The sequence below is a fragment of the Panthera onca genome, chromosome A1, assembly GCF_046562875.1.
Source record: "Panthera onca isolate mPanOnc1 chromosome A1, mPanOnc1 haplotype 2, whole genome shotgun sequence".
Lineage (NCBI taxonomy): Eukaryota > Metazoa > Chordata > Mammalia > Carnivora > Felidae > Panthera > Panthera onca.
This window is the reverse complement of record NC_138339.1, coordinates 449,340-476,588: the sequence shown is the minus strand read 5'-3', so window position 1 is coordinate 476,588 and position 27,249 is coordinate 449,340. Positions and strand designations below refer to the sequence as shown.

General features: G+C 62.7%; 1 protein-coding gene across 3 annotated transcripts; it reads left to right on the top strand.

Moving 5' to 3' along the window:
* TPPP (tubulin polymerization promoting protein) lies at positions 1-27,249 on the top strand. Of its 3 annotated transcripts, none has more exons than XM_060634281.3 (4): positions 1-116; positions 12,805-13,125; positions 22,514-22,667; positions 22,837-27,249. In XM_060634281.3, the coding sequence occupies exons 2-4, from the start codon at positions 12,809-12,811 to the stop codon at positions 23,029-23,031; spliced, it is 666 nt and encodes a 221-aa protein (XP_060490264.1). In that variant the 5' UTR covers positions 1-116; positions 12,805-12,808; the 3' UTR covers positions 23,032-27,249. The 3 variants fall into 3 exon arrangements, with proteins under 3 accessions (XP_060490264.1, XP_078300179.1, XP_078300183.1); XM_078444053.2 differs by lacking the exon at positions 1-116 and adding an exon at positions 814-1,032; XM_078444057.2 differs by lacking the exon at positions 1-116 and adding an exon at positions 7,547-7,848.

The window sequence follows — 27,249 nt, the reverse complement described above, 5'->3', positions numbered from 1 at the left end:
GGCGCGCGGGGCGGGGCTGGCGGGCCCGGGGCGGCGGGGGCGCGGGCGCTCGCCGGACACCCGGTCGCGCGCGGCCGAGTCGCGGAGGCGCCCGCTGCAGTGGCCGCATCTCCGAGGTAAGCGTCCGCAGAGCTCGGTCCGGGGCGCCGGACGCAGGACCACGCACCCCGCCCGGGCCCGCCGCGCCTGCCACCTGCGCCCGCCGCGCCTCCTCCTGGCTGCAGCCCCCTGCGTCCGTGCGCCCCCATCCCCGGCCCTGGGCTGCCTGGCGGTCGGTGCTGCGCGCTGAGGCCCCCGGGGGCTGCGTCGGGGGCGTGGGTCCCGGGGCTCGAGGGGCGCGGGCGGGGGCGACCCCCCTGCAAGGGACAGGTGGTTGGTGCGTGGGCCCCGGATGAGACGCTGGGCCTGTCTGGGCGGCAGCGCTTAACGCGACGAAGCCGCCCCCCCCCCAACTCCCGGCAGCCCCTTTCCCCGCCGCCGCCGCCGCCGCTGCCGCCTCCCCACGTCCCGCTACGCGGACGCCCAGGCCTGGGGTGGCAAGACCGAAGGGAATTAGGGCGTAGAGGGTGTGAAATGAAGCCAGTGCCGGGCAGCCCCAATTCCGGGAGACCCGGGGCCACGCAGAGGGCCCAGAGTGAGCGTGGTCCCTTGGCAGAGACCGCGCCGCCCCCTCGGGGTCCCAGGCCCCTCTCCGGCCGCATTTGCGTCACCATTATCACGCCAGGTGACAGTGTCAGCCGCACAGTGTGCGACTCCAGCAGCCTCCCCGGAGGGTGTCACGTTCTCTTATCGCCTGTGAGCACAGAACCCGGCAGTCAGGATGAAGAGATCGGCTGCCAGCAGGTTTGCTCACACACCTCTGGGGAGCAGTGCCCCACCTGTGCAGCAGGACCAGAGAAACCCTTTATTCTGTGGTTTCAGTTACGCAAATGCAGCCTTGAAATGAGCTGGGGAGAAAATCCATTCCTGCCACTCTGCTCATGACTATTTCGACAGGCGTTTGGTGTCTCTGAAGATGAGACACCGTTTAGGGTAAGCTGACAGTGTGGCCATCTATCTGCGTATTTCGTGGTTAATTTACCTGGCATTTTTTGGATACCGGCAGGGTCTCGGCAGAGTCTCGGGGACGATGGATAAAGGACCCAGCTCCCATGTCCCACTCTGCAGGCCTGTCCTGACTCCCCATGGCCAGCCTCTCGGGGAGGACCCAATGGAGGTGGGGGGGCGGGGGGAGCTCTGCACAATCCAGGGCAGCGCCGCACTCCTAGGAGGTGATTGGTAAAGGCCAACCTGGATCCTGAGTGCCCTGGGACCACAGGGGCTTGGAGTGATGGGGAGAGAGCTTGGAACAGGCAGGAAATGGGGGTGGGGCAGCGAGACAGCGGCTTGACCGATGCCTTAATTAAGCTGGATTCTGTGACCCCGTCTCTGGTACCAGCCACTGTTCCTGTCACATGGTCCAAATCACAGGGCTCCTCGAGGGTTCTGGGGGGAGGGGTGCTGGTGAATTTGTCTGCAAATTGCCTGCGGTAGGAGGGTATGTGCATTCTCCTGGCGGAAGGGTCTGCCGCTTTCCTGATTTCCAGAGGGTTCTATGAGTCAGAAAGGTACCATAACTTAAGTCCTACATTAGAAAATCCCTCTCCGTGAGTCCGGAAGGATGAAGTGATGGAGATCATGGGAAGCTCTCTTGGCTGTATTCTTATCTCCCTGGTGCTGTTTGGCTCCTCTTCCCGAATCCTTTGAAGTCTCAGTAAATACCTGTGGTAAAACCGTATACGAGGTTATAAATACTCATGGTGGAAACTGTGTAAATCACAGGAGAATTTAAAGAAAATCAAATCACTCATCACTGCTTGAGGATGCAGAGAAGGCTTTTAGCAGCCAGACGGTCCTCAGGGCCGCAGAGTGCTCCCGGCAGGAGAGACTGAGAATGAAAAGCTTCCTCTGGGAGAGGCTGCGCTGCCTGGAAGCCAGGCCTATTTATAGCTGGTGATGTTGCTGGTGAGGCAGGAGGAGCACGTCTGGGGATCTTGGGACCACGAGGCAAGGGCCCTGCTGCACCTTGAAGTGTCAGGTCCTCTGTGGGCTCAGAGTGGCTCTCGCTGGAGGGCGGTGGGGGCGGGGCGTGTGCCCCTGAGCCCGCAGACCCTGGACCGGGCAGACGCTCCCCTGTGTGTCAGCAGCAGCCTTGCCTCAAGGGGCTGGGGGGATGGAGCGCACCTGCACCTGGGGCTCAGACGTGGTCTCCAGCCTTTCTGGGTGGGGACGGAGCCCGGGTGTCTGCCCTCGGCAGTGCGTCTTCAGGGGGACCCTTTGCGGCAGCGGAGAGTGCGGGGTGCGGGGTTGGCCCTGCTGGGGCCTCGGGTGAGGGTGCGGCCCTGTGGGAGCCCCAGGAGCCGCCTGTGGGGGGGCTGCTCCTCCCTCCTCCCCCGCTCTCATCTGATGTGGGGTGTCGGTCTGTTCCCAGGCTCCTCGTTCCCTGGAACTGTGCAATAGCACGGGACGGCCGTCAGCCGGGAGGTGTAATTTAGCGTCCAAACACAGGACCTTCTTTGGTGAAGAGCCCAAAGTCTTGCACGGAGTGTAAGGCAGTGACAGTTTTCTGCCTTCCCCGCCCTCGCCCCCGGCCCTGGCTTCTCTCAGCAGCGGGACCTGCCAGCCGGTCCTGGGAGGAGCACGTCCACACCGACTTTTTCTTGTTTTTAATTAGGTTTGTGGTGAGGAATGGTGGGTTCTTACCTTCGCTGAAGCCTAGGTGTTAAAACCTCCTGGAGCCTTTCCCACTCCTCCTGCTGCCTCTGTGGTGGGGCGCACCCGTGTGTCCCCAGCGTGTGTCCCTGTGTGTCCCCACATGTCCCTGCAGGTCTCCAGCATGTCCCCAGGGTGCCTGTGTCTCCGGTTCTCTTGGCGTAAGTGCAGTGCCCCCGCGTGGGCTCCGTGTGACCTCCTGCCCTGAGCCACGTTTCCCCAGACCTCTCCCTGTCACACCTGAGTGATTGCATGTCTGCTGAGCACCGGCCAGGTGGCCTTTACCTGGGAAGCCCCACTGCAGTGGGGACAACACCCAGCAGCCGGCACCCCCGGGTGACCTCGTGCAGTCCCCACATGCCCCGCTGTCTCCCCTGCATGGGGCGGGGTGGGGGGGGGTGTGCGGTGCAGGTGTGGGTCTGGGCCCAGAACCGACGTTAAGTCAGGTGCTCCTCGAGTGTGCCTGCGGCCCTGCGTCACAAGCTGTCTGTAGAAAGCCCGCCCACACCCTCCTTCTCCATCCAGGTGTACGTGCTTCGTGCACTCACTGACCCTCGACCCCGCTCCAGTCATTTAATGCCGTAGGACAGACTGTCCCCAAACCAGGGCTTTAAGACAGTGACCCCGTTTGCTTTTGCTCATGACTCTGCCAGCCAGCAGGGCTTGGCACGGACAGTGGTCCCCATCCCCTGACCTCGGCTAGGGGTCTGCCGGCCAGACAGGACCACCCGAGGCTGCCCTGCTTAGTTGAGTCTGGGTTGAGTGACTGGCACGAGGCTCCCCTGTCTCTGTGTGGGGTCTCTCCGGAACGTTTGCCTGTCCCTCGAGGGAACAGGGGAGCCTGGTTCTTTGTCGTGTGGCTGTGTCCCACGGTCCAGCCAGCTGGGGAAGTGCCCCTGGCTTGAGGGGCCGGAGCTGGTGGGTGGGAGACGCTCAAGGGTGGCCCCTCTTCTCGGTGCTTCGGAGGACCAGTTGTGGCAGCCCCTGGGGCCCCTGGCCCTGTGCCCCTCGGCCTTTGACGGCCCCTGGCCTGCTCCCTCGGGACTCGCTGCACCCTTTCCGTGGCAGCAGGTGGCACGTCTGTGGGTGGACGGCCCCCCCACCGGCCGCGCCGCCCGCTGCGCCCTGGTTCTGATTCCTGCTGCTCGGTCAGCTGTCCCCCGCGTCCTCGGGGGCTGAGGCTCCGTTCTCCTGACACCCTGCAGGCCCTGCCCCACTGGGCCTTCCACCCCGGCAGGGGCACCTGGCTGCTTCTCTGGACTTGCTGCCTTTTTCTCATTGAGTTGTAGGGTCCTTTACGGGTTCTGGAGACAAGCCCATATTTGTATCTTCTCCTACCCCGTGGCTTCCCTTTTCTCTCCATCGGTGATATTTTTTGATGAACAGAAGTTCTTGATTTCAGCCTGCTGCCACCCTAGAATGGTTTCCTTTAAGGGCAGTGATTTTTGAGGCTTGTGCAGCGGATCTTTCTCTCTCCCCAGGACGTCAGATACCCTCGGCCCTCACCTTCGTGAGGATTTTGCCTCTCCTACTTCAGTCCTCGGAGCGCCTGAAGGGTGGTGCCGATGCCCCGTCTCCCCTGCATCTGCCATTTACTGAAAATATGCTCCTCCCTTTTTTCTGCAGGGCCACCTTGTCACACGTGTGCGCATGTGTTTGGGCTCTGGCGTCCCTCCCATTGGTGGTTCTGTCCCGTTGGTGCTGTCTCTGCTTCCAGACCTTTCTCTCGAGTCTCCATGCCCATGGAGCAAATCTTGTCTTTCTTTTAAGATCACTGTGTATTCACAGCCCTTCTCCCACATATGTCAGCTCAGTGCATCTAGATACTAGACACAAAAGCTGTCGGAGTTTTTATCCAGATTAAGTTAAGACTGTGGTCGAATTTAAGGACAGTTGACATCTTTCTGTACGTAGATTCCAACCCATGTTCATAACGTCATCATTTAGGCCTTTCGTTTCCTTCAGTGGCCGAGTTTTCTGTGTTGACTGTCTGTGCGCCCTCTGTGAGCGGTGTTCCTAGGAACTTGTATTTCTTCATATTTTAAATGTTGCATTTCTAAATGCTTTTGACTGTGCGTCTTTGCTGTTACGCAGAAATGAAATGGCCTTTTGTGTGTTGACCACGTATCCAGAAACACCACTAGACTCACTTACTGGTTCTAATAATCGTCCTGGGATCCCTTTGGGTTTGGTGTGTGCACAACCCTAGAAACTGCAGATGATGAGTTTTTTTCCCTAACAATTTTTATATCTTCATTTCCTTTTTTTGTCTTTCTGTACTGACATGGGGAATACAGTACTTGCCCCAACTTAAAAACAAACGCTTTCAATATTTCAAGTGTGGCGGCTTTTTTCAGTTTTTTTGCAGGTGGCCCTTTTTCTCAGATTAAGGAGTTTTCCTCTTTTTTCGATTTCCTAAGAATTCGCATGATGCATAGATGCTGACCTCTGCCAGATGCTCTCCCTGCGTTTATGACGGTGGCATTAGTGTGACCCTCACATTTAGCCACATTCCCGGCCCGGCCCCAACTTGACTGCAAAGTGTTGATCCTTTTTATCTCTGACGGGATTCCGTTGGTTAATGTTTTGTTTAGGATTGTGAAGGACAGTTTTTGTATCCATGGGCAGCTCCTCAGATCTGCCTGCGGTGTGGAGTGACTCTGGCTCCCACCGAGGCTGGACCTGGCCGCCTCGCCCCTGCAGCAGGGCTGTGTAGGACCCGCCCCCCCCCCCCCCCCACTGGCCACTGCCCCAGCATGGGCTTTAAGCCTTTCCTAAAGCAACAGGCTGTGTGAGCCGCCTCTTCCTGTGCCCAGTGCCTGCAACTTGAGGCCAGAGCAGGGATCCCAGCAGGCAGGTGTCATATGGCTGTCCTGCACTGGGAGCCTGTCCTCCAGGGGCCTTTGGAACCCGGCCCGCCTGATCCTCTGGGCCCTCTGGGCCACGGCCCCTGGCTTCTCTCCTCCACGCACTGTTATCTGTGGGGGAACGCTCCTCCTCTGGTCTCTCTGGTCCCCTGAGTGCTCCGAGGTGGCTGTGACAAAGAGCCACAAAACTTAACACACGGAAGTTTATCTTCTCTCAGTGCTGGGGCCAGAGGCTTGGGGCTGGGGGCCGGGGGATCTCGCTCCCTCCGGAGGGTCTTGGGGAGGGTCCTTCCTGCCTCTTCCAGCTCCTGGGGTTCCAGGGCTGTGGCTCTGTCATCACGTGGCCTCCCCCATGTCTGTGTGTCTGCTTCCCAGAGCACTTGTCATTGGGTTCAGGGCCTCCAGGCAAATCAGACCTCGCCTTGGTATCTTCAGCTTGATGACGCCTGCAAAGACCCTTTCTCCAAACAAGGTCACATTCACAGTTCTGGGGGTTAGGTTGTGGCCGTTCCTTTCTCGGGGCCACCTCTCAGCCCACTCCACTTGCCCTCAGGCTGCCTGCAGGCGCTGACAGAGACCCCTGGCCGGGCACTTGTGGGGCCAGGCGCTGGGTGACTGAGCGGCTAGAAGTTTCTACCTGTGTCCTCATCCAACCCGTAGGGCGCCACCTGCCCGGGGACATCTGTCCGGGAGCCTCAAGTCTCCCTCCGGTTCAGCCCACCAGGACCAGAGTGTAAAGTGTGGGAAACGCGGCACCCGCACACTCAGGGCTTCAGTGTTTCCCGTGTCGTGGCTGGGACTTGTGGGCAGAGCATCTTAGGACAGGTCTTAGAGAACCCGTGGCCCAGACGGTGAGCCACGGGCTAGTGTGGGCCTGGGCAGCCGTCTCGGAGACCCCAGAGGGCCCAGGTGGGCTGAGCCCCCTTCTCTGTCCCTGCTGGTGCCCGGGGGCCACCCTCCCACGCCACTCCGCTCTCCTTGGTTCTGAGGCCCTCTTTCGGGATTGGGGGTGTGCCGTGGTGCCCTTTGGGGCTGCCCCTTGGCCCCCACAGCCCTCATTTTCTGAGATCCACATGCAGACATGGTCTGCTTCACACTCCTGGTGAGCTGTGGCTTTGGATTCTCTATGAAACTCTCTGAGGGAAGCGGGTCCCCCCGAAATCCCTGGCTTCGTGGTGACAGGAGAATGTCCCGCTGTTAAGGGGCTGGGGAGAGCCACCCAGAGGTCCTCAAGGGGTAGGTGGGGTTTGAAGATGCCCTGCCTTCCTCAGTCTCCCTTACTGGAAAGGCTTCTGCCCCACAAGGTCACCTTTTGGAGAGCACACAGCCTGTCCTGGCCCCCCTGTGCTGGCTGCCCAGCCCCCAGCCCCGTCCCTCCCGGCCCCCCAGCCCCGTCCAGCCTGGCCCCCCTGTGCTGGCTGCCCCTAAGCCCGACCCACCAGCTGGGCAGCAGCTCCCCAGGTCAGAGGCTGGGGCTCCCAAGGCAACCTTGCTGCGGGACAGTGCAGGACAGGTCCATGGCCCCGGGATGTTCGGGGACACAGACAAGACACGAGCTTGGTGCTCTGCTCGTGTTTTTCCATTGGAGAGAACTCAGTTTGGTCTTCTGACTGGGAACACACGATGGCCTGGCCTCAGGGCCTGGACAGCCTGGCCCCGGGGGACCTGTCGGGGCCAGTGGCCTCAGGCTACGGGATCTGGGACCTGAGCCGTATCCTGCTCACACAGCCCAGGTCACGCCAGCTCTCGCACTGGGGCTGTGTCCTGTGGAGGGTGGGATTCCTGGCTGCCCCAGTGTTTCTCGGGAATGTGCAGCTCAGAAAGCCCGCTTTGTCCGCCCGGGAGGCTCTCACCGCCCAGAGCGGCCCTCAGCGGGGACGAGTGGCCCCGGGAGGCTCTCACCGCCCGGAGCGGCCCTCAGCGGGGACGAGTGCCTTTGTTCCCCCAGGGGCAGCAGCCAGGGCGACGCGCCTCTAGACCCTGATGCCGGGGCCTGAGCCTCCAGGTGGGCTCTGGGCCCTGGTAGAAGGTGGAGAGCAGGGAGGCAAGCCGCGTGAAGTGTTCTGGAAAGGGCCAGCCCGGGGGCCTCGGTGCCTCTGCCCGCCGCATCCCGCAGGGTCTGCCTGGAAGCCTCAGAGGGGCAAGGAGCGTGTCTCTTGTTGTCGTTCTCTTGTGTCTGCGCCTTTTGTTCGCCGTCCCCGCGTTGTCGCTGAGAGTCTGGTGGCATCCGGTAAGGTGCCTCCCACGGCCTCCTCGTGGTTTCCTTGGCTCAGCCCCCATCCCCAGCTGCGCTCCTGGCCGCCCGTGAGGTCTGAGCAGGATCCCGCTTTATGCTTGTGCGGCCAGGTCCCTCGAGGGTTCTGGCACAGAAATGGGGTCTCGGTCTGGACCCTGGGCCCCGGCGTCCTGTCGGTGGGCCCAGCGACCATCCCCGGGGCTTCAGCACCTAGAGCTTTCGCTGGCCTGGAACCAGGTGTCAAGATCCGGGAGACGTGGGAGTGAACAGCAGGGACACTGAGCAGGGGCTCGGGGAGAGCCAGAGTGGCTTCCAGAAGCTTCCCTGTGATGCGCCCGCCCCCAGGAGCCCTATCCCCCTGCAGGGCCTGGGGTGTCCCTCAGGGGCCCAGAGCCCGGTTCTCAATTCCACTCGCAACACAGTGTGTCCCGCGCAGACTCCACTGCACCCAGAGGGGCTGGCGCTGTGCCTTTAGCGGAAGAGGTTAAGGCAAGAACCCTCAACAAGATCCTGCCTTTCGTGGGCGGGCACTTCTGGGAGCCAAGGGGCTTGGCGGGGCGAGCAGCCTCCACACAGGCCCGCGGGCCCGTGTCCCTGCCCCTGCACGCAAATAGGGAATTCTCCAGGGAACGCTGTAGGTTCCAAGGCTTCAGGACACTCCAGCCCTGTTATTTTGCGAAGAATATCCGCCTCTTCTGGGTTTGTGGCTGCAGGCTGTCCCCGAGGAGGACACCGGTTCCCCCTGTTTCGGGGGCCTGGACTCACGCCGCACCCCAGCAGCACGGGGAGGCCAGCTCAGGACACCGGGGTGCCAGCTGGGCAGGACCTGGCTCCTTCAAGGACACCAACGTGGAGTTCCAGGAGTCGGGACAGAGCCCGGGAGTGTGCTGGGGGACTCGGGGTCACACTGGTGGGCTCTCCCCCCTCTCAGAGCGGGGGCCCAGGGGCAGGTGGGCGGGAGGAGGGGCTGGCGTTTCTCAGACAGGGTCTCTGGGGGGCTGCCCACCTCCGGGCCAGAGGTTCCCGGGGAGATGGGGCCAGAGGAGGGGCTCACGCAGCCCCCAGGAAGAGTGACAGAAGCCAGCGGCATGTGGAGGACTGGGGGACAGGGGTCTGGGTGAGCTCTGGCTTCCCTGCGGCCTGTCCGGATTCCCAGACATAGGCGTCCTGCCGGCCCCCACCTTACCCCACCCTGCACGCCATCCCTGGTCTCTGATTCTGGTGTAAGAGCAGCTCTCCCACAGAGCCTGCTCACAGACACCTGGTCCTGCTCACAGACACCTGCTCCTGCTCACAGACACCTGGTCCTGCTCACAGACACCTGCTCCTGCTCACAGACACCTGGTCCTCCTCACAGACACCTGGTCCTGCTCACAGACACCTGCGCCTGCTCACAGACACCTGCGCCTGCTCACAGACACCTGGTCCTGCTCACAGACACCTGCGCCTGCTCACAGACACCTGCTCCTGCTCACAGACACCTGCTCCTGCTCACAGACACCTGGTCCTGCTCACAGACACCTGGTCCTGCTCACAGACACCTGGTCCTGCTCACAGACACCTGCGCCTGCTCACAGACACCTGCTCCTGCTCACAGACACCTGGTCCTGCTCACAGACACCTGCGCCTGCTCACAGACACCTGCTCCTGCTCACAGACACACCTGCTTCTGTTGCAGGAACATCACTAACAGGGAATTGCAGGTCAGGGAATTCCTGGTCAGGAATTCTGTGTGCTGATGTCCGTGTGGCAGCTGACAGTGGTCTGTCGGGGTCTGTCCCGTGTCACCTTTTCTGTAAGTTTCGCTTTAGGCAGTCGAGGCTTAAGGAGGTCGCCAGGGAGAGTCCTTCTGAATTGGGGCCCGACTCATTTTGGAAATGGGGGCCTTGGCCTGGTGCCTCTTTGGGGCCTCGATGGCTCCCGGGGGGTGGGGGCCGGGGAGACCACGTGGCGTCTGAGAGACAGCCTTTCCCGGTGGCGGGATGATCCCTGTCTGGCACACACTGGGGCTCAGGCCCATCCGGGTCTGTATGGGGCCCGCTGGCAGGGGCTGCCCTCTGGCCCCTCCCCCCCCCCGGTCCCTAATTCCACCTTGGCGGGGCCTCTCCAGGCCCTTCTTTGAAAGTGCAAATCCAGTAACACAGTCTCCCCACACCCAGTGTGGGTGTTTATCAGCTGCCTGCTCCTGACCCTTCTGGCCCAGGGGGATGGCTCGCAGGAGACCTGGGTGCTTCCTCCCCCTCCTCACTTCCTCCCCACCCCCCTGTGCTCGCTTCCTCCCCCTCCTCACTTCCTCCCCACCCCCCTGCGCTCACTTCCTCCCCCTCCTCACTTCCTCCCCACCCCCCTGCACTCACTTCCTCCCCCTCCTCACTTCCTCCCCACCCCCCTGCACTCACTTCCTCCCCACCCCCCTGCACTCACTTCCTCCCCACCCCCCTGCGCTTGCTTCCTCCCCCTCCTCACTTCCTCCCCCTCCTCACTTCCTCCCCACCCCCCTGCACTCACTTCCTCCCCCTGCTCACTTCCTCCCCACCCCCCTGCACTCACTTCCTCCCCCTCCTCACTTCCTCCCACCCCCCTGCACTCACTTCCTCCCCACCCCCCTGCACTCACTTCCTCCCCCTCCTCACTTCCTCCCCACTCCCCTGCACTCACTTCCTCCCCCTCCTCACTTCCTCCCCACCCCCCAGTGCTCGCTTCCTCCCCCTCCTCACTTCCTCCCCCTCCTCACTTCCTCCCCACCCCCCTGCACTCACTTCCTCCCCCTGCTCACTTCCTCCCCACCCCCCTGCACTCACTTCCTCCCCCTCCTCACTTCCTCCCACCCCCCTGCACTCACTTCCTCCCCACCCCCCAGTGCTCGCTTCCTCCCCCTCCTCACTTCCTCCCCCTCCTCACTTCCTCCCCACCCCCCTGCACTCACTTCCTCCCCCTGCTCACTTCCTCCCCACCCCCCTGCACTCACTTCCTCCCCCTCCTCACTTCCTCCCACCCCCCTGCACTCACTTCCTCCCCACCCCCCAGTGCTCGCTTCCTCCCCCTCCTCACTTCCTCCCCCTCCTCACTTCCTCCCCCTGCTCACTTCCTCCCCACCCCCCTGCACTCACTTCCTCCCCCTCCTCACTTCCTCCCCACCCCCCTGCACTCACTTCCTCCCCACCCCCCTGCACTCACTTCCTCCCCCTCCTCACTTCCTCCCCACCCCCCAGTGCTCGCTTCCTCCCCCTCCTCACTTCCTCCCCCTCCTCACTTCCTGCCCACCCCCCTGCGCTCACTTCCTCCCCACCCCCCTGTGCTGACTTCCTCCCCCTCCTCACTTCCCCCCCTCCCCACCCCGATTCTTACACATCCCCAAACAGTCTGGGTTTTTTTCAGGAAAGCAGGTGAGGGCAAGGAGAGAGACTCAAGGGTTTCACAGAGAGTGGGGGGTCGTGGGGGTGTAGGGAACTCTTGGGGCGGTCCTGAGCTGGGGGAAGTCCTCACATGGAGGGAGTGGGCAGGGCATTCGGACCGCCAGGTCTCTGGCCAGCCAGAGTGATCCCTGGGCATCCCTGGTCGTACCTGGTCACACGTGAGGGGCCCGCCCCCCCACTGTGTGCTGATTTGTGCCCTGCAAGGTAAGGGCTCTCCTCGGGTGACCCGGAGACCCGTGCCCGCAGGTCCGGGCTGCCATCCGCGGCACAGACAGGCCTCTCTCGATAGCTCCGTATTCCAGGAAGCCTCTGCTAGAGCTCTCGGGCTTTTACAAACTAATCGTGCCATTATCTCGTCATATGGCACATGGATTTATCAAAGGATAGGAAAGGACACGCAGAACACATGTGACTCCTCCTCCCTCTGCCCTAAGAAGCTCCTTTTTCAGACAGAGAAATGGGGTCAGCGATAACACTGGAAGTAACTGGGTGTCACCCGGCCTCTGCTGTGGGTCCCTCTGAGGGCAGGCACTCCCAAGGCAGGCGCTGGGTTCCTGTCCCTGGGTGGGCCTGCGGGAGCCTAGAGGGTCTGCTCCCTGTGCATCCACAGGGGGCCGCCTGGAGGAGAGGGCATGGGTGGCCTCGAGAGCCGTCAGTCCAGACCTGCACCGGCTTTGCTGACCGGGTGGGCACGGGTGACCCCGGTCTCAGGTGCCCGTCCTGGCTTCCTCTGGGCCAGCCAGGGCCCCCAGCCCAGACTGGGAGGGGACGCTCACTGAACTGAGGACTCACCACATGCTTGCCGCTCAGGACTCTGTGTGTGCCCTGGGGGCACTCTGCTCTTGCCGAGCCCCCTGGGGCACGGACGGCCACCCACTGCTCCCCTGGGAAGCGACTTCTGGGGGCTCGGTCACACACCTCGGTGGGGCTTGGACATCTCAGGCTCCTGTCTGGGCCACTGGCCGTGACACAGGGCGGGGGCCCCACAGGGACCCACCGGCCTTGGGGATCAGGTGCCCCACGAAGGCAGAGACCCGTGGATAGGGCAGGGCAGCCTCCGCTGGGCTCCTGATGAGGGGCCCCACATGTGGTCCCCACCCTGGGGCAACGTCTGCCACACTCCCACTCCCGCCATGTGCCTGCACTAGGTCCGCAGCCCACGGTTCTGGGTCTCCCTCCCCATCACTGTCAGGTCCCTTGGGAGGATATCATTCTGGAGAGTCAAGCAGATGTGGCCCAGGGAGGAGACACTGACACAGTGGCCAATGGGGGAGTGACAGGAGGGGCGCCGAGCCCACAGGAGGCCGGATTGGGTGCCTCCCCGTGGACTTTGGCTGTTTGGGGACAGCCCTCATCCAACCACCGGGCGCCTGGCGGGGGCCAGCACTGGGAGGGGCAGAGTGCCTGGCAGTAGCTTGATGCCCGAGGGACCTGGCCCATCCTGGGTGCCCACTGTGACATGGGCGGCCAGCCTCCTGCCCTACGCATGGCTCTGTAGAAGCGTGGTGACCCCTTTCTCCCCTTCCTCTTCCAGCAACATGGCTGACAGCAAGGCCAAGGCCGCCAAGGCCGCCAACAAGACACCCCCCAAGTCCCCAGGGGACTCCGCAAAGGACAGAGCGGCCAAGAGGCTGTCACTGGAGACAGAAGGTGCCGGCGAAGGGGCGGCCGCTGCGGCCCCAGAGCTCAGCGCCCTGGAGGAGGCTTTCCGGCGCTTTGCCGTGCACGGGGACACCAGGGCCACCGGGAGGGAGATGCATGGCAAGAACTGGTCGAAGCTGTGTAAGGATTGCCAGGTCATCGATGGGAAGAATGTGACCGTCACTGACGTGGACATCGTCTTCAGCAAAATCAAGTAAGTGCCCCCCAGGCCTCGCACTCAGGACTCCCGGTGGGCGTTGTGTTCAGCTGGCAGTGAGGGGGTGGGATGTGCCAGTGCCCCTGACCCGTCCCTTCTCCGGATAAGATGCCCAGGATTTGGCCGGGGCTGGCGGGTGTCCCTGGAGCTGGCGGCAGAGCTGAGAAGCCTGCCCCTCGGGCATGACAGGTGCCTCGCACCCTCGAGCCTGGGGAGGTGTTCACACCCGAACTCTGATGCAGCGTCGTCGCCGCGGACCCGGTGGCTGTGAGCAGTGAGCCCATGTGCTTCCTGCACGCGTGCGCGTGTCCTTCCTCCTGGATGCTGGAGAGAGCATCAGGCGTGGTTACGTGCCTTCCCCGTTCCTCTGGGCGCTTCTGCGGCCAGAGGACACCCTCCCCCGCCTCCCACCCTCCCAGCCTGAGGACCCACCCGAGAAATGTCACAGCACGCCCAAGGCTGCCTGGCATCTAGCGATCTCGGTGTAGGTCACACTTGTGGGAAAATAGCTTCTTTCTGATACGTGTCCATCTCAGTTACTGTGATGCCTTAGCTGCATGTCCCCGTGACCTGGGCATGTTTCCTGGGACGGCCCTGTGCCCTCCCTGTACATTCAGCGGTGGATGGTTTCCTCCCTGTGTGTCCCCAGTGGCTGTGCCTCCGTGTCACCAGACATGGTGTGTCTATCCAGGGAGGTCTGCCTGCTTTCCTGGGCAAACACTCGTGCCTGTCCTCACAGTGACCACCGGCCACGGGGGCAGCCTTCTCCTCTAGAGCTGGGAGGCTGCAGGAGGGTAGAGTTGCCCCACGAGAAAACCAACCCTTAGGACCCAGACCACCCACCAAGTGGAGGGGACTTGGTGCCAGAGGAGGAACCAGTCAGAATTCAGGGTCCGGGCAGAGGCCCCAAGGAGACCACAGCTGAGGGAAAGGGATTCTAGTGAGCACTCCACTCCCAAGGCCCAGGGTCAGAGGGGAAGGGACAGGGCTGGGGTGCAGGGGTGATGAGGAGGTAAAGGTGGGGTGCACGGAGAGGAGGAGGAGGGGAAGGTGGGGTGCAGGGGGGGGAGGAGAAGGTGAAGGCGGGGGGAGGAGGAGGGGAAGGCAGGGTGCAGGGGGAGGAGGAGGAGGGGAAGGTGAGGTGCAGGGGGAGGAGGAGAAGGTGAAGGCAGGGTGCAGGGGGAGGAGGAGGAGGGGAAGGTGGGGTGCAGGGGGAGGAGGAGAAGGTGAAAGTGGGGTGCAGGGGGAGGAGAAGGAGAAGGCAGGGTGCAGGGGGAGGAGGAGGAGGGGAAGGCAGGGTGCAGGGGGAGGAGGAGGAGGGGAAGGCAGGGTGCAGGGGGAGGAGGAGGAGGGGAAGGAGGGGTGCAGGGGGAGGAGGAGGAGGGGAAGGCAGGGCGCAGGGGGAGGAGGAGGAGGGAAAGGCGGGGTGCAGGGCGGGAGGTGCTCTGTGGTTGGTTTGGGGTCCCGGGTAGACACTCCATCGCCAGGGCCAGGTGACGCCCTGGGAGCCCCGGAGATGTTCTGCCGACAGTGTGGGCCAGAACCCCCAGAGGCCCGGTGTCCCCGCCCCTCCGCCTGCCGACCTGCGCAGTGTCTGTGGGGCAGGGCCCCGGGCGGAGGGCAGGTGCGCACTCCGGACCTCCTGGGTCCCTCATCGGCTCCCTGGTCTGTAGAGCCCTGGTGCCTGAGTCCCCGAACCTGGACCTCTCTCCAGCAGACGGACCGCTCCTCTGACTGGGTGTCCACGCGGCGGCGTCTGGGCCCAAACGTCCATTCTGTCGCCTGTGCCCCCCCCACCCCCCCGGCCCCGCACCTCCCACCTGTGGAGGCTGAGGAGACAGCCCAGTGGAGGAGCCGGTGTGGACAAATGAGCCCCCCACCTCTGCCCCCGCTCCCCTCTGTTCCTCTGATCCGTGCCCCCTCCTGCCCCCCCTGTCTGCCCCCCCCCCCCGTGCCTGGCTGGGCGCTCTGGTCCCCCCCTCCTCCACGCGTCTTGGCCTTCAGTGTCCGTGTGGGGTTCGGCTGCGTGGGCCCTGCCCTCTGGGGTGTGCTGGGTCTCCTGGTCACTTTGTCACACTGACCCCGGCCTGAGCCTCGGGGCTGACCCCTGCCCATCGCCGCCCTGCTCGCAGACCTGCTGGACCCTGACTGGTGCCGTCCCACCTCCTCACAGAGGCCCAGCCCACCTGAACCCCCACGCACCTGGGGCGCGGGTTCCCGACCTCTCTTGCTGTGTCCTTGGGGCGTCTTCTAGTCCCTCCTTGGCTACAGGCTGCACCCTGGAGATGAGAAGCTGTGCGCTCCTCGGCTGGGTCTGCCTGATCCCCAGGGTCACCCCCACAGAGCAGGGGCCAGACTCCGGGAGCCTCTGGCAAGTGTGGCCTCGGGGTCAAGGACATTCCCAAGAGGGGCAGGGGCGGGCCACCTCAGCCCAGAAGGTGCTAAAGTGTTCCTACTTGGCGTCCACCGGGGAGGGGGCCGGGGAGGGGCCGCATCGTGGTTCTTTCCCCCGTGTCTCCAGGTTGGGGGCTTCAGGACCTTTGGGGACCGGGGAGCCACACGGAGCCTGCCTCTACCCACTGCCCGGGATGGCAGTCTGGCAGCTGGCAGGGACCAGCCCTCTGTGTCCCCACCTTGGGGTCTGCACATTTGCCGTCCCTGTGGCCCCCGGGTTGTGACCAAGGGGACTGATACCTGACTTCGGAGATGCCATCATCACCAGGGACCGGGTTCCAGCCCGAGGTGCTGTGTCCTCTGCCGGGGGGGGGGGAGGGGGTGGGGGGGTGCTGGCCTGCTCTCCTTGCTAAGAAACACGAGCCAGATCTGTGGTGTGGTTCCCGTGGACGGTCGCCACGGCCAGCCGGTCTCGGGCGTGTGGTGCCGCCGTTGGCCGACCCCCAGGGCCAGACGGAGCCCGCGGCTGCCTCCGAAGGTGTCTCTAGCACAGAACTCGTTCCGCGGTGCAGCCGTGCTCCGGCACCCCAAGCGGGAGGGACAGGAGGGCAGCCGTGTTTACTGTGTGCTCACACTGCTGGGGTGGGGGCAGCAGGAGCCCCAGGGGGCCCACGTGTCCTGAGCTGGGGGGCAGGGACCCCGATGAGGCCCAGCATGGCCCCCATTTCTCCCCTGGGCGTGTCTTCAGGCCTTCAGCACTGACCTTGGGAAACCGCACGCATCCAGGAGACATGGGCAGGCAGGGAGCAGAGGAACCTCAGAGCCGTGACCCTCGGGGAGGGTTTCAACAGGGCGGGGAAGGCACAGCCAGTAACACGCCAGGGGTCCCACACCCTCGGCGCCGGCCCAGACGTCGAACTGTCGGGACGGGTGATGGCAGCCCTTCCTTCCGTCACCTTTCATTCCTGTCACAGAAAGTTGCCTCCACGCTACTGCGCACAGGCATTTGCACACGTGTGCACACACACACTCACAGCCCACACTCGTGTGCACAGAAGCACATACACGCACACGGCTCCCAGGACACATGTGTGCACGTACGCAGGCATGTGTGCTCACAGGTAGAACTCAGGCTCTCCACAGCCCCGGGGGTGGGGAGGTGGCTCACTCAGAGGACGGGTGCCCTCCTGCGTGCAGGAGGCGTGGGCAGCCCGCCACCCAGGGAGTAGGACGCGGGCCCTGGTGTGAGCACCCGTAAGGGAACCCCATCTGGTTGCAGTCCCCGTCCCAGGAGGCAGGGCGTCAGCCGCTCAGAAGCTTGGGGCCAAGGCTCGGCCCCCGGCCCCTGGGCACAGAGGGCTCCACATTGCAGAGCCCAGGGCTGCTTGGGACCCCTGGTGTCTCTGCCCCGGCTCGCATCGGGGGGAGGGGGGGGGAGTCGTCTGATGGGTGGGCAGTGGGGGGCCCCAGCCCAGCAAGGGGTTGTGGTCACAACGCAGTCACACGGGCCTGTGGTGGCCACTGGGGCCCCTACAAGGGGGCTGGTGCGGGCAGGGCCCGTGCCCGGGTAGGCTTGCTGGTCACCTTGGGAGGGTGTGGCAGGGGCATCGTGCCTTGTCCCTGGAAGGGGAGGTGGATGGTGTCCCGGGCGGGGTCGTGGGGTCCCAAGGGAAGGCTGCAGGGTTAGAGGACGCTGGGAGGTCCCAAGGAGACCGTTTGGATCTGCTTTTCTTTGGCCTCGTGACGAGGGCGGTCTTGGGCGGGACGTGCACGTCCTGATCGATGGGGTCTGGGGTCACACTTGTTCCAAGTGGCAGCCGTGGCAGAAGCGTCCTCGCCTCGTGGGAGCCACGGATGCGGAGCCACAGCCGCTGACTGGTGGAGGAGATCCCGCTCTGTTTGCAGGCGGTTGCCATGGCTCTGCGGGCGGTGGCGCCAGCCCGGGTATCTGCAGGCTTTGTTTAGGTCCTGTTGCCACGGCAGCGCTTGTTTGTTTTGATGTTACTATGTGTTAAATTTTAAACAAATTTCTTGCGGCTCCACTCCAGGTCTCGATTGAACGCTATTGTTACCAAGACAAAGCCTTCTGGCACCCTCTCCGCCCCGAGGGGCAGACCTCGGTGGGTCTGAAATACTAATTAATCCAGACTCTGTGTGCCCAGCACGAATAGCACCCTGACAGCCCCGCGTGGGGCGCCTGGACGACAGCGTCGCCTCAGTTCTGCCCGTGTGCTCGCGTGGGGTGCAGGTGGCGGGCCCGGCCTGAGGGGGGCAGAGGGCGGCCTCCTGGCCCATGCACGCGCCTATTTTGGGGTTGCTGTGTGTTCAGAGTGAGGGGCCGTGTTTCCTGCAACATGATGCTGGCGTCTGGGTCTCAGGTTAGGAAGAAGCACCTTGGCGGGGCTCCCTGGGGCCTGTCGGCCACTGACCGGCTCCATTCTTGCCACACACCCCGTGGCCCCAGCCGGGACATGGCCACGGCCCGGACGTGGTGGGACTTGTCCGAGGCAGGAAGCGGGAATAACAGAGCTGAGCCTTCCCCACAGAACACAGTCCAGATGCTGCCCGCCGCCGGTCCACCACGATTGTGGGGCGGGGGCGTCCACGGGAGGTCCGGGGGAGGCTGGCAGGGCCCCGTGTGTGCGGGCACATCCCAGAGACACCAGGGACGGGGGCTCCCCTGTGCCGGGTCTGCCCAGGGCCCACGCTGTCCAGGCAGGGGGCGAGTGAGCGTGGGCATTCGGGGTGAGCGGCGGGGTCAGGACGGCCACGTGGCTGAGGCCTTCTCTGTGGGGGCCCGCTCCTGGCCCGAGGCCACGCAGGGCCTCCGCGGTGGGCAGCCTGCTGCGTCTGGAATCGGGGAGTTGCTGGCCCTTGGCCCCTCGCTGGGTTGATGCGGATGCTGGGTCTCAGCACACCTTTTGTCCTTTTAAGGTGACCTTCCCCAAATGCTCAGAAATGGTTTCAGTGACCTCAGTGGGTCTGTTTCATAGCCCATCCCCTGCCATAGCCACGATGGCAATTAGGGGTGCAGGTCGTGGGTGGGGGGTGGTGGCTGGAGCCCCCAGGGACCCTGCCCCTGCCCCTCACAGGGCAAGCCCAGCCCCAGGCTCCTGCATGAAGCAAGCACGCTACGGTGGCTTTTACCTACTTGGCGGGGAAGAGTCGGGGCCACAACTGCTCCTTCAGGCAGATCGGGGCCTCCCCGCGGCCCCTACGGACCCACAGCGTCATGGTTGTGCCCGGGCCCTGATAGGCGGGTTGGTCAGCGGCACTGGGGAGCCCTGGGCAGGAGCAGGGCGGCCGCCGTCTGCCAGGAAGGTCTGGCTGCGACTGGTCCTCCTTTCTTTGTTGTTTATTTTTTTTAAGAGAGAGCGAGAGCAAGCGAACGCAGGGGAGGGGCAGAGAGAGAGGACAGAGGGTCGGTAGCAGGCTCCGAGCCGTCAGCACAGAGCCCGAAGCCGGGCTCGGACTCGTGTACCGTTGAGACCGTGACCTGAGCTGAAGCCAGACACTTGACAGACAGAGCCCCCCAGGCAGCCCACCGGCGGTCCTCCTTGGGCACAGCGTGCAGTTGGAGCCGCTGGTCTGGCCTGGGAGCTGCCCCAGGTCAGGCATGACGTGAGGGCACCGCTACGTCACAGCCACAATGACAGCTCCCCCAGGAGCCTCCCACTCCTGCCAGCCCAAAGGAATTCCCCACAGGCCCCTCCTTCTCACTGAGCCTCATCAGAGCCTTAAGTGGCCCCTCGACACCCCACTTCCTGCCTGCGCTGTCACCCTGGCCAGCCAGGCTGCCCTCTGGACAGGTCTCCCAGGGCCCTGGCTTTGCTGCGGGGGGGGGGGGAGGGGGGGGTGCACGGGGGGCCAGTAGCTTCCTCCCACCCGAGCGGCAAGTTCTCCGTAATGACCCAGCATGCTGCCTCCCACCTCTTGGAGAGGTGTCCCTGGGAGTGCCATCGGTCCTGAATCATGGAGGTGCTGGCACGTTTTGGCCTGAAGCCCGGGAGCCTTCCTGCTGTTGGCCCTGGAGGGACATACGCCTGTCTCTGGAGGGCTGCCCTGGCCCCCGCCAGCCCCAGTGTCCCCGGGTGACCTTTGGCACTGGCAGGGTTCAGCCCCCTGCCCACCCTGAGTTGGGTCTGGAGGCCTGGGGGACACAGGGCTTGGGAAGCAAAGTGAAACCCCAGCTCACGGGGCCTTGTGTGTGATCAGTGACCCCATTCCTGCTGGGCGGGCCTGCAGGCAGGGCACCGGCCAGCCCGGCCTGGAGCCGGGAGAGGGGGTTTCAGGGTGGGGACACCCTCCAGTTCTGTGGACTCTGGAGAACAGGCTCACTCTGTGTCCAGAGAGCAGTGTAATGTGATCAGTGTCTCTGGGGAAGAGACGGGCATTGTCATTCTAGAACTTGCTGCGCATGGCTCTCTGCAGCAGGGTGCCGGGTCCCCTGGGGAGAACTCCCTGCTGGGCAGTCACGGTGGGGACACTTGGGGACACCCGGCCCGGCCAGGTGGAGCGGGAGAGTCGGCCTTAGGCCCGTGTCCACCAGCTCTGAATGTGGCCCTCTGATGGGAGCCCCCATCAGCCTTCCCCCCCACCCCCAGCTCAAGTGACTCACACTGGTGGCGCCTGGTGCCGCGGTGCCCAGAGAGGGCTGCGTGCTCCGGCGGCCAGTCCCGGGGCTGGCCGTCAGGCCTGGCATCCACATGCCACCCGGGCAGGGCGTGAATAGGAGACAGGAGTGCCTTTGACGGCCCAGGACAAACAAACAGGGCCTTGGCCCGGCAGCAGGGCAGGGATCTCCGTGCGGGGCGGCTGCTGTGAGAAGCTCGCTGCCCAGGAAGGTTTCCCCAGAGGCTGGGGGGGGGGGGGGGGTCGAGACCAACTGCTGCGGGGGCAGAGCCCACTGCCCTGCCCACCACTGGGTCTGAGGAATCCCTGCACCCACCAGGCCACCAGCCCCTGCTGTGCGGTCGTGGTCGGGACCAGCACCCGAGGACAGAAGGGGCGTCTGTGTTGAGTGCAGGCCCCATGGGGGCTCAGGCTTCCCAGCCCCGCTCCCCGACTGCGGGCTGTGTCCCGTGTCTTCCGACGGGCACGTCAAGTGCCTCTGAGTCCCTGCGTGTGGCGTCCAGCTGTTCACTGCTGAAGGACACCTGACTACGTGGTTCACGCGGGACTGCGGTGCGTCTGTCCTGCGTCGAGCCCAGACGTGGGGGCTCAGAGCCGTAACTGCCCAACCGCCTCCCCGGGTGGACGCCACGTCGGGAGTGCCCGGCTGACCACATCCTCCCGGTGCGGCCATTTCACCGGCTTCAGCCACGCTGGCCGTCCGGCCCGGTAGGACTCGCCATGTGGGGTGGCGCTCTGTGTGCTCTGCCCTGGCCACCCAGGGGTCTTCCTGGACAGTGTCCGGTTCGGGTATTTGCCCCGTTTTCTATGTGGGATCCTCCCTGTTAAGTTTGAAAAACTTTCTCTTTCAGGTGTCTGTTTGCACGTGTTTTCTCCCCATCTGTGGCTCGTCTCGTATTCCTCGGAACAGCATCTTTTCAAGGGCGTGGGGTTTTAAATTTCGGTGCATTCCAATTCCTTGTTTCTTTTATGGACTTTTTTGGTGTTGTTTCTAAGAAATCTTTGCTTCACCCAAGGTCACAAAGTTTTTCTCTTAGGTATTCTTCCAGAAGTTTATAGTTCTAGGCTTTGTGCTGAACTTAGGACGATGGCCCGTTTTGAGTGAGTCTCTGTAGGCACTTCGAGGCACAGGACAGGGCTGGGTCCCCGCTGTACCAGCACCAGCTGTTTAGAGACGGGCCTTTCTCTGCCGAGCTGCCTTTCTTTGCTCTTCCGTGGAAACCCTCGTGTGGGTCTGTCCTTGTGCCTTCGTGGTTATGGTGGCTGTTCTGGGCCGTCTGCTCGTGGACATCTGCAGGGCAGTCCCACTCAGGCCTCTGCACCCACAGGGTGTCCCTGCATGGCAAGAAGCCGCCCCCACAGGACCTCTTGTTCTAAAACCCTGACGACTCACTCCATGGATTAGCAGGAGAGATCCAAAGTGGTAAAAATGGTTTTTAGTAAAAATTATAAAACGTGCACAGTTTAAAATCTTCCTGAAATTTTGTGAGTGGCCTGCGGCAGGGAACGAATAGGGCTGCATCTGCCCCTAGCCCCCTTGTGCCCCTTAGGCAGGCGGCTTTCAGGTGGGGGCAGTGGGGGTCCTGGGAGGAGGGACGGGCCCTGGGACCACCTTGCTGGGCGTATTGGCGAGGCGGCCGCCCGACCCCGTCCCTGTGTGATGACAGGGACGTCGGGCCACGGTGGCCCCAGGCAGGATTCGGCCTCTGTGTGGTTCAGATGGGATGAGCGTCTTGACCTGACTTTTTCCCTCCTGCTCTGAGTGGACGCCACACACGCCCCATTTTAGACCCAGACAACAGCTTTGTTTTAATGTCCAGTTGTTCATAAAGGATGTGGTTCCTTTAAGCTTTTTTCCAAGACAATTTATATTTGCTGCCGTTGCCCATGGCGACCGACTGTTGGGCATAAACAGTGCACACCAGGGTGGGGGAGGGGCATATTCTGTATCTTAACGTTAGACTTGATTTCTGCTGTGGGAGAGAGGTGGGGGTTCCCCAAGGCCACTGGGCCCCCACCAGTTTCCTGGGTAGGGATCCCCTGATGTCACTGATCCCTGGGTGGGGGCAGGGTTACCCCGATGTCACTGGGTGCCCAGAGGCAGGGGCCCCCCGATGTCACCAGGTCCCTGGGAGGTAGTCTCCCGATGTCATCAGGTCCCTGGGCAGGGCCAGGGTTTCCCCAATGTCACCTGGTCCCCGGGCAGGGGTCTCCTGATGCCACCAGGTCCCTGGGAAGGGGTCCCCTGACATCGCCTGGTCCCCGGATGTCAGCAGGTTCTGGGGGCACTACTTGGTGGGGCTGTGCGTTACGGAGGGGAGTGGCCCTGGCCCGGGCCCTGAGCGCTCTCCTCCCTCAGAGGGAAATCCTGCCGGACCATCACATTCGAGCAGTTCAAGGAGGCGCTTGAAGAGCTCTCCAAGAAGAGATTCAAAGACAAGAGCAGCGAGGAGGCCGTCCGCGAGGTGCACAGGCTCATCGAGGGCAAGGCCCCCATCATCTCAGGGGTGACGGTGAGCATGGCTAGCAGGGACTCCCCGGAGGGCAGCAGCCCGTGGGGTCTGGGGTGGGACAGCGGACGTGTTACTCCCTGGGGGTGTGCCGACCCAGCTGCCGACGGCCTCACGCGCTCACTTGGCCCCTTGCGCTCACACGGGCGCGCCCCATTCTCTCCCTCTACAGAAGGCCATCTCGTCGCCCACTGTGTCCCGGCTCACGGACACGACCAAGTTCACGGGCTCCCACAAGGAACGCTTCGACCCATCAGGCAAGGGCAAGGGCAAGGCGGGCCGTGTGGACCTGGTGGATGAGTCGGGCTACGTACCGGGCTATAAGCACGCGGGCACCTATGACCAGAAGGTGCAGGGTGGCAAGTAGCCAGCCCAGGAGCAGCCCTTCCCGCGGCGGCCCGCGCCACCTCACACTTCATTACATTCCCTTGCTCCCTGGGGCAGAACTCAAGGCTGGGGCCCCGGGGGCCGCGGGGGCGGCAGTCAGGCCTCCCCCTGCCTGGGGCCTGGCATGCTTCTCTCTGACCCCCCAGTGGGGCCCCGAAATCACTGACCGTTTCTAACACACCTGCCTCGTCCAGTGCTGGCCGACAACAAATGGCCTTTTTCAGAGCGTCTCCTGGGACCAGACCACACTAGCTACCTGACTCGCAGGCGAAAAGGCCATTTTAAAGGGGCCGGTGGGCCACAAGGGGTGAGTGGGACAGACCCTGTCAGAAGGTGGCCACCTGCTGAACTGCAAACCCCTCCCTGGAACCTCGAGGGCGGCACAAGCTAACGCACTAACCAGCAGCACCAAGACGACAGAAGTGAGCTGCTAACAGGACATCATGAAGGTGTGGGGAGGTGGGACAGGTGCTTGCATGTGCACAAACACTCACACATACCCACATGTGTGTGCCTGCAATACGCACATGCTCGCACACACACACACACACACACACACGCACACACGTCGTGGAGCCGGAGGAAGGTGAGCCAGTGGAAGGGGCTCCTCAGTGGACCAGAGGAACACGGTCTGAAGTTGTCAAAATGGAAGCCAAGGACAAGACCGTTCGCTTTATTGTGTTTTCCTAAGAAGAAACTGGAAACGTATTTGTTCCCAGAATGGGTCAGCGAAGACAGAATACCGTTTCTGCCCCTTTCTCTCCTGCCGTTTGTGTCTCTAGGCCAGGAGACCCTGCCGGCCGAGGCTTCCCGTGCAGTCGCTTTGCTGGCATGATGCCGTCTTCTGTCCGGGGCCCCACTCTGCACTCAGGGCCTCCGGGCTGTGGGTCCCCGTGGCTGCTCCCTGTTCGCCGTTCAGGTTCGTGGTTCAGTCTCTGCATGAGTCTTCCCTAACCTCTCCCAACCCCTGCAAATGCAGAAAACCACACGACAGAGGCAGGCCCACAAAGGGCCCTGAGGCCAGCAGCATTTGTTGGCATTTGGTTTCTCCGTGAGGCTGGACAGGGGACCCGAGCATTGGGACTCTTGTCACAGTGGCTTCATGGGGACATGTCCCCTTGCAGAAGTGCCACCAAGCCTGGCGAGTGACTGGTGGGGCCGTGTGGTCCTGGCGCTGGTCCTGGGAAAAGCCCACGGGAGCCTCAGGGAAATGCTTCTTGGAGCCCGTCCACCCTGAGCCCGTCCACCCTGGCCTCTGTTCTGTGTTCGTGGCAGCTGGCTGGTTGGGGGCACTCCCTGGCGCACAGCACAGGCGGTTGAAATAAAGACCGGCACCGGGGTGGCACACGCACCCGCCTCCCTGTGCCCAAAGGGCATGCTGGTCGTCGCTAGGGCTAGGGATGGTCCCTCGTCTGTGCGGTGGGGCTCGGGGCTCGAGCTCCCATCCAGCATGGCCCCTCTGAAGGGATGTGGTCCTCCCCCTCGCCCCCACGGTGGGGCCTCGCCAGCAGCTTCCTCCCGAGGTTCTGAGACTTCCCGGTGCGTAAAATCGGAGATGGTTGCAGGCCTTGAGTCACCTGTGCTCACTGCAGTCTCTAGTTTCTACCTTGGCGATCCTGAGCTGCCCGGCCAGGCCTCTCCACCCCATGGTGGGGGAAGGTGGAGAAACCGAGGACTGAGTGCTGGAGGAGGGACAAGCAAGCAGGACACGGGACCCCCGGCTGGACCGCGGTGAGGATCTGGAGGCAAGGGGAGGACGTGGGAAATGTTGGAAGGCGACTCTGAACACGACAAATGTTTCTCAACAACGAGCAGATCGCAAACACGACCTCCTCCCAGACCCTCTTGGGCACCACGTTGGGGAGCACCGTCTGAGGCGGTGGGGCTCCGCCTCCTGCCATTAAACACCCGGGTCCCCACTAGCACAGCCATGACACGGCGTGGACACTGGAGTCCGGCAGGACCTTGGCTCCCACAGCGTGCATACCCCAGTGAGCAGAGGGATGAGGGTCCCCGTGCCACAGCCTGTACCGGGAATGCATAGCCCCCCTTCCACCGGCCCTTCTCAGCCCCCCTCACCCCCAGGAGGCCATCTTCTGTGCCAGAGCGGAGTCTCCAGGCAAAACAGCCTCCCCAGGACCACCCTGGGAGACTGGGGTCTGAGCAAGAGAAACCACCCGTCTGCCTGCCCACGGGGACCCCTGCTGTCACGCCCTCCCCAGAGCAGCCCTCTTCTTAGCGGAAGGCACCAGTGCCGCAGGCTGGTGGAGCTGAGTGCTCACTTGTGACCAGCGCTTCCCAGCGTGCTCCTGACTGTTCTCGCAGCACCTTCCCGTGGGGTTTGTGAATGGGACCCCTTGGCGGTCCACCCCGTCCCACAGCAGGGAGGTCCAGTTGGCCACACGGGGGCTACAGTCTCCCCTGCCTCCCCCGCCCAACCCCAAAGCCTCTTCGGACGGCGCCCGTCCCCAAAGCCTGGACGGACGTTCCCTCAGTCAGGAAGGAGGGGGAGGTAGCAAAGACTCCATCACGAGACTTCAGCGCTCTCCATTCCATCAGCTTAAAATCATCTGCTAAACGTGTCGCCGCACGTGTGTGGCCCCCGCACACAGAACACGCACGCACACGCATGCTCCTCCATCGGGGTCTGAACGCGGAGAACACACAGGCAGGGTGTGTGTCTTTGCTGCATGTTATATGCAATGCCAATTAGCTTCTACTAACCGCGGTTACCCAGAAATCCAGCGTCTATCTGTGAGCGAGAGACTGCACAGCACGAGGAGACAGGACGCGTTCTGCCAGGGAGGGCAGGGCTGGCAGCATCTGAGTGTCAGGAGAACTGGAGGAGGGTGCTTAACACTGATCACACCAGAACACTTATTTATTTCTATTTAACGTGATAGGATAGGCAACTAGGCGGCGGTAACAGTCAGCTTTACCAAGATGAAGTTCAAATCATGTAAGTTTAGGATGTTATCGCAGAAGATATAGATTTATACTGGAGTATTTTCACACCTCTAGTGTCCCCAGTCCTACGTTTGCGGCAGATGAAAATCACGGCCGATGCGAGAGGCCGGGGAACGGTGCGCGCAGGCGGCTCGAGGGCACCGCTTCCTGTTGGTGTGGCTCTGCGTCCGCGTCCCCGTGCTCGGCGCTCAGGACAGGCCGCGGGCGTCCCTCTGGCTGCTCGGTGGACAGGGCCTGCGGCGGCGGGCTCGTGCCCCCACCCCAGACCGCCTCTGTGAATAGTTTTCTGGCGCCCAGCTGTGCCCGTGTGCTCAGTGGGGCAGGACGTGTGGCTGCTTTTGCGCTACGTCGCGTGGTGGTGGTAGGAGGGGACACCTAAGATTTTCACCATCTGGCCCTTTACGGGAAAAGCATGTGCTGGCCCTGCCCTGGGGACCCAGCCCAGCTCTCTCCATACACAAGCTGGCTGCTCCCCCATCCCGCAGCCCACGCCACATGGGACGCCCCGTCGTCACCTGTTCCGTGCAGGCCAGGTTGACAATTCAGCTGTACTGTGAAGTTACCAATAGGCTAGAATGTCCTTAAAACACTGACCCCGAACAGCTCCCCTCCACTGATTGACTACTGAACACTGTGGAACCTGGTGGTTCAGGGTATGGCCTCTGTCCCTGGGCATGTGGAGGGCATGGCCCCAGGTGGGCTGGGCAGTGGCCACCCTGAGCTTCGAGAGGTTTTTTTCTCTCCCTCTAGACTCTTGAAAACCCAAACCAAGCCAAACACAAAGGAAACCCGCACAACTTAAAAGAAACTTGAAAGGGATCGGATACTACTAGTTTGTACTAAGTTTTTTTCAGGAAAGGGAAGTAAATTTATATATATATGCAATATATTTTTACACTGTTTTGTTACCATTAGGGAGTCCTGAGTGTATCACTTTATCAGTGTGATGGTGAAGAGTAGAGTCGACGTCTTGGGTGTTCTGACTCAGAAAGGCACGTCTGCTGGCGTCTCAAAGCTGCACTCAACCAGGGATACGTATGGGATCGGGGTGGCCCTCCTCTCCCTCCCAGAGCGTGAGGCACGGTGTCCCCGGTCAGAGCTGACCTGCAAGGCCTGACCTGCAAACCTGTAGCGAAACAGCTCGTGTCTGTCTGCATACTGCTCCTCCTGTGTTCGCTGTTAACATTGTGTGTCAAATTGGTAAAGTGATAAATAAAGGTGTTGAAATGTG

Excerpts from the sequence above, each read along its gene's own strand:
- TPPP (XM_078444053.2), top strand. Across the intron at positions 13,126-22,513 it reads ATCGTCTTCAGCAAAATCAA|AGGGAAATCCTGCCGGACCA; the intron begins GTAAGTGCCCCC and ends CTCCTCCCTCAG. Across the intron at positions 22,668-22,836 it reads CCATCATCTCAGGGGTGACG|AAGGCCATCTCGTCGCCCAC; the intron begins GTGAGCATGGCT and ends CTCCCTCTACAG.